We start from the raw sequence: 5999 nt of genomic DNA on the forward strand, positions 1-5999 counted from the left end.
TGGAGGGACTATGTCTCTCGGGTGGCCTGGGAACGCCTTGGGATTTCCCCCGAGGAGCTGGAAGAAGTGGCTGGGGAGAGGGAAGTCTGGGTCTCCCTTCTGAAGCTGTTATCCCATGACCCAGGAACAGCGGAGGAAAGTGGATGAATGGACAAAGGTTTTTGATATCATGCAGTTTCTAAGGGCAGTAAGAGGATGAGGAGGTTCTACAAGCAATTCTACGGATGATTTTTCACTTTTACTTGTTTTGCACGACCTGTGGAGGGTCAAAAGTCAAGTTTTATTCACCAATTAGTTGTTTACTCTGTTTAATTCCCTGAAATTGATTCACTTACCTGGGGATTATATTGTTTCTTTGGTGGAAACTTAAATGCTGGGTACGCCTCGCTGTCTTCCTGCAAAAAAGGAGGAGAAAGGTTACTTATCTGACAAAATTAATACAAACATGATAAAAGAAAGGACTAAATAGATTCCTCAAAGTGAGGTCCTTACCTGGAGCCTTGGGACTTTCTGTTTGGAAGCCATGTCGTCTACTGGGTCTTTTAAACCTTCTTTCCTGCAATGAAGAGAAAAAAAGACATTACTCACCTGGAATGTATTGCTTCTTTTTGTAATGGACAACCAGGTTGTTTACCTGTGATTTTGGGTTTTGTTTGGTTACCTGCAGCATCCCCTGAATTAGGTGGTTCATTTGCAGGTACTGGTTATAAAAAGTTTTATATACTTTGATTGTAATGTGGGCTGCACAGTGGCGCAGTTGGTAGAGCTGTTGCCTTGCAGCAAAAAGATTCTGGGTTCAATTCCTGGCCCTGGTCTTTCTGCATGGAGTTTGCATGTTCTCCCTGTGCATGCGTGGGTTCTCTCTGGGTACTCCGGCTTCCTCCCACAGTCCAAAAACATGACTGTCAGGTTAATTGGTCTCTCTAAATTGTCCCTAGGTGTGAGTGTGTGTGGTTGTTTGTCCTGTCTGTCCCCTTGTTGCCCTGGCGACCTGTCCAGGGCGACCCTGCCTCTCGCCAGCAAGGATAAGAGTGATAATTAATCATTAAGTTTGCATGCTCTCCCTGTGTATTGTGGGTTCTCTCCGAGCTTCCTTCCATAGTCCAAAAGCATGACTGTCAGGTTAATTGGATACTGACAAATTCTCCCTAGGTGTGTGTGTGTGCATGGTTGTTTGCCTACCTGTCTCCGTGTTGCCCTGCGACAGACTTGCGACCTGTCCACGATGACCCGGAACATTAGCTGGAGATAGGCACCAGCAAGTCTGTCTTCTTGTGGATTATTATCATTACAGATAATGATGGCTGGAGGAGTGGATTCCCTGTTTCCACCTCCCGGTTTTGGAGGTTCTACGCCAGGAAGTGGACTAGGACGGCGTCAGCGGTGCTGAAGGGAGGACCGCTGCCCCCTAGACTGTCCAACTTCATGTTCCCAGCATCCAACCCCTCTCCGTCTTCCTCCGTGTCTTTTCCTGTTTCAGTCTCCACTCCACTCTTCACGCCAGCTCCACCTCCAGTGGTCGCCACACCTTCTCCGCCTGTCCCCACCCCGAAGTTGCGCACACTGTCTGAGCTTCCCAGTGCTCCCTGTGCTCCGTCCAAGTTTCCCAGTGCTCCCTGTGCTCCGTCCAAGTTTCCCAGTGCTCCCTGTGCTCCGTCCAAGTTTCCCAGTGCTCCCTGTGCTCCGTCCAAGCTTCCAGCTGGTGGGCCCCTCTGCCGGCCTTCCAGAGCCTCCAGCCGGCCCCACGGGCCCAAGCGCCTCCTGCGGCGGCGACCGCCGGAGCCTCCTCGACTCCGCTTCCCGGCGTGGAGTTCGCCTCCTGTGCCATGGCCGGCCCTCGGACTGTTCCTAAATCACTAATTTTTGTTTGAAACTTATTTTTGCATGTCAGAATAAAAGTTTCAAACAAAACAAAAAATTGTGATTTCAATTTTAAAAAAAAAATCTTTAAAAAATGTTTTGTTTCGTAAAAAAATATTTTTAGGATTAAAAAGTTTTTAAGATTTTTTTGTTTGAAAATTTTTTGATTGAATACTACTTTTTTGTTTGACATTTTTTTTATTGAATAATTGTGAAACAAATCTAACTCCGTAGTCTTTGTTTTTATTATGTAAAGCACTTTGAAATGCCTTGCTGCTGAAATGTGCTGTACAAATAAAATTTGATTGATTGATGATCTAAAAGCTAATGTAAAAATACCTACAAATTATAAAAAGGACTCAAATCGAATATAAATGAGTGTGCCTCATCTATACAGACTGGTAGAACAATTTCACACTAATTTTGAATCAATAGGTCACAAGACCTGGTAGCTATTGAAGAAAAATACAAAATATTAACAAAAAATAGCTAAAAAATAAAAAATTAGTTAAAATGGAAAACAAATTGGTGTGCCTGATCTCTATTTGTAGAACAAATTCACACTACTTCTGGGTCAAAAGGTCACGAGACCTGGAAGTTATTGAAGAAAAATACTAAATTTTGACAAAATAATTGCTAAAAAAAAGAAAAATAGTTTAAAATGGAAAACAAATGACTGTGCCTCATCTATGCAGACTAGTAGAATTATTTCACACTGATTCTGGGTCAACAGGTCAGGTGACTTGGGATCTATTGAAGAAAAACACTCAATTTTGACCAAAAAAAATTCGTAATAAAAGAAAAATGGCTTAAAATGGAAAACAAATGACTGTGCCTCATCTGTAGACTAGTAGAATTATTTCAAAGTGATTTTGAGTCAACAGGTCACATGACCTGGAAGCTATTGAAGAAAAACACTCAATTTTGACAAAAAAATTCCTAAAAAAAAGGGAAAAACTCCTGTTTGTATTTATATTCAAACCCGCAATTTAGCAAGATATGTAAATCAGAGCTAGACCAGGCATATTTTGACTTTACAGAATTACACTATTAAAAATATAAACAAGGGCACAATGCAACCTTTAAGTGTACTGTAATCTATAAAAAAAAGAGCTGCCTGTTTGCCACACTTGCAGTGGAGATGAAGATGGTCCATTCAAGAAAGCAGAGCTGCATCAAACTTTAATGTAGAACTTCCGGGGGAAAAAAGAAGCAGCAAAAATTGAATTGTTAATGGATGTCACTATGAGAAAAGCCTACTGAGTTTAGCTTAAAAAAAAAAAAAAATTTAAATTAAAATCACACGTGTGTCTCATGAAGTGAAAAAATTACTTGCAAAACAAGCTTATTTGCGCATGTCAGAAATGTTTTCTTGCTATTCTAAGTTTTTGTTTGTAACTCAAAGTTTTACTTGTGATTCTCACATGATGTCGTCGGCAGGGCCAAAAATCACAACAAAAGATTTCTGATGTGTGCAAATAAAAGTTTATGTTTGGCAAATAACTTTTTAAGTTCACGAGACAAAAATGAGTTATTTAATTAAAAAAAGTTTTTTAAACAAAATATTTTTGTTGTTTTTTTAAAAGAAATCATTACAATTCCAGACGTTTTGATTACAATTTTATATTACTTAACTGAGGTTAATTTATTTATTTATTTATTTTTCAATGAATAATTGGGGGGGAAAAAACAAACAAAAAAATTCCATACTCTGCAAACAAAACACTAAAATTAGTAAAAGTTTGGATTAAATTTTTTTTTCTTTTAACTGGGTTAGTTTTTTTTTTTTTTTTCATTGAATAATTGGGGGGGGGGGGTGGAATTAACTGCATACTCTGCAAACCAGACCCTAAACTTAAAGTCTGGATTGAGTTTTTTCCCCTTCATTAATGACGCTTTTATTATTATATCTATCTTGGTAATTCAGGGTCAGTTATTTTTGATTCTAAATTAATATCCTTGTTGGACTTTTATTTAAGTGCTATTCTCCTTCAAGATACATTTACCTAACGCCAAAATAAATGCAATGTACATTATGCAGCAAAGGAAATTAGAAGATCAGACATATATCCATTATGGAGATGACAGGTTTTGGACTGGCGATGTGCCCCTATTGCATACAGCAGGGCAGGGCCGAGCGCAAATCGTGACACCGCACCTACTAATGGCACTTCCGGTGGCAGGTGTCATTATGCGCCACAAGTGCCACTGTTTTCGGGGGTAGCTGCCAGTGTTGTGACTGATTTCGGCTGACTTCGGCTGACCTCGGCATCTCGTACTGGCACTTCCTCCGACACTTGCCATTAGTGCCACTGTTTTCAAGGATACCAGTCAGTGTTGTCACTGCCTTCGGCTGACCTCGGCACCTCATACTGGCATTTCCTCTGACACCTGTCATCAGTGCCACTGTTTTCAGGGATACCGGTCAGTGTTGTCACTGCCTTCGGCTGACTTCGGCTGACCTCGGCACCTCATACAGGCACTTCCGCTGACACCTGCCGTTATTGGTCACAAGTGCCACTGTTTTCGGGGCTAGCTGCCAGTGTTGCCACCATAGACATTGCCACCATGGTTGCCACTGGCTTCGGCAAATGGACTACATATCCCATGATGCTTTATAACCAGTAGAAGAAGAATTTGAAGACAGACGAAGACGAAAGAATTTTTCAGGGGTTTTTTTCGCAGGAAGACCTATGTTAGCTGAATTCCTACACTTTTTGTATATCATGTATGATTTGTTCATCCTATTTATTCACTAAAGTTCATCTGAATAATCCAGCCGACTCCTTTTGTCTTTGAATTAATCAAATACACAACAGGTATCAGGGATCCCATTGGTTTCGGCACCTTTGCAACAGCTGAGTCTGGCTTCCACTAGAGCTGCCGTTAGGTGTCCAGAATTATTCAGAGCTGTCAAAACTGGTGCCAATGTTTTGGGGAATGACAATGACAGTTTTTGGAAAACGTGTTTTATATTGCCTGTTTATAAATTTTTATTGCAATGGTAATTGTATTGGTTAATTATTCATTTAACACCTTGAATATTTTTGACTTAATTTAATTGAAGGAAGATGGCCAAAGTAATTGAATCTACCACTGTCACTATTACAGTGGAACCTGTTGAACCCCATTGGGTTGCCAGATAGGGCTTTGGCCAAGATGGAAATGCGTAGTAGTTGTGTAAAACGTATATTGTAGAAATTAATAAAGTTTGAAAAAAAAAAAAGTAAACGTAATGAAATATTATAATTTCTCATGGAGAAATAATGTGTTATGTGATCCTGATGTAGTAAATTCACACGTTGACTAAACATGAATTTTACAGAAGACTTCAAATGATTTCAGAGAGGGATTTTATAATACACAAATATTTTAGTTCTTGGCTATTGAAAACTTAAATGATATGTTATTGCTGTTTAAAGTGTTTACATAAAATGGCTAATAAATATTGACAAATCAATTACTATGCATATACTTTGTGACATAAACTTTAAAAAATGTTGAAACACATCTGCCAAATAAAATAATATGTAAACAACACAATTTTCTTTGAAAAAAGCATTTGCATCTTAAGTATAACCCAAAGTAATTTTTATTTCCAAAAATATGTAACAATCTTGTTCTTAATGCTGCTTAGGATATACACATTGTCAAAGTTTTTGAGGTGTACGTACTTTGTGTTTTGACTTATCAATATTCAATATTGGTGTAAAAAATTTGAAGGTGGTTTAACTTGAAAGTGAAAGTCCTCCTGTTGCCTTGAAAATGCTGTTGAAATGCATTTTGTAGCTCAGATTTTAGTCATTTTCTCATCTTTGAATAAGAAAACTTAGAAGACAATGAACAGAACCAGAAACAAACACGGAGAAGCAACCTTCATTTATGCCACACAAATCTGTAATGAACTTGACAAATAATGAAAAATAGAAGAGATTACATTTATTAAATAATAAGTAATAACTCTTTAAAACTGGTTAACAGGCATTTTTGGAAAATTATGATAACATGTTTTAAAACAAAATTTGCATTATCTTAAAAAAAACACTGAAAGTTATAGTGGCTTATGACATCCTGTGCACTGTCATGGAACCATGCTGAACATAATGTCACTCTGGAATTGTCAATATCTCATGTTGCCA

General features: G+C 38.5%; 1 protein-coding gene across 1 annotated transcript in view; it reads left to right on the forward strand.

The window, feature by feature from the left end:
* LOC103147063 (vegetative cell wall protein gp1-like) overlaps window positions 1-1931 on the forward strand; it is a 6737-nt gene extending 4806 nt beyond the window's left edge. Inside the window, exon 2 of the mRNA XM_007565216.2 lies at window positions 1295-1931. Coding sequence (XP_007565278.1) covers window positions 1426-1860 — 435 coding nt within the window. The 5' untranslated portion in view covers window positions 1295-1425 and the 3' untranslated portion in view covers window positions 1861-1931. The remainder of the gene's footprint in view (window positions 1-1294) is intronic.
* The last annotated feature ends 4068 nt before the right edge of the window (window positions 1932-5999 follow it).

This window comes from Poecilia formosa, unplaced genomic scaffold, assembly GCF_000485575.1.
Source record: "Poecilia formosa unplaced genomic scaffold, Poecilia_formosa-5.1.2 Scaffold173, whole genome shotgun sequence".
Taxonomy (NCBI): domain Eukaryota; kingdom Metazoa; phylum Chordata; class Actinopteri; order Cyprinodontiformes; family Poeciliidae; genus Poecilia; species Poecilia formosa.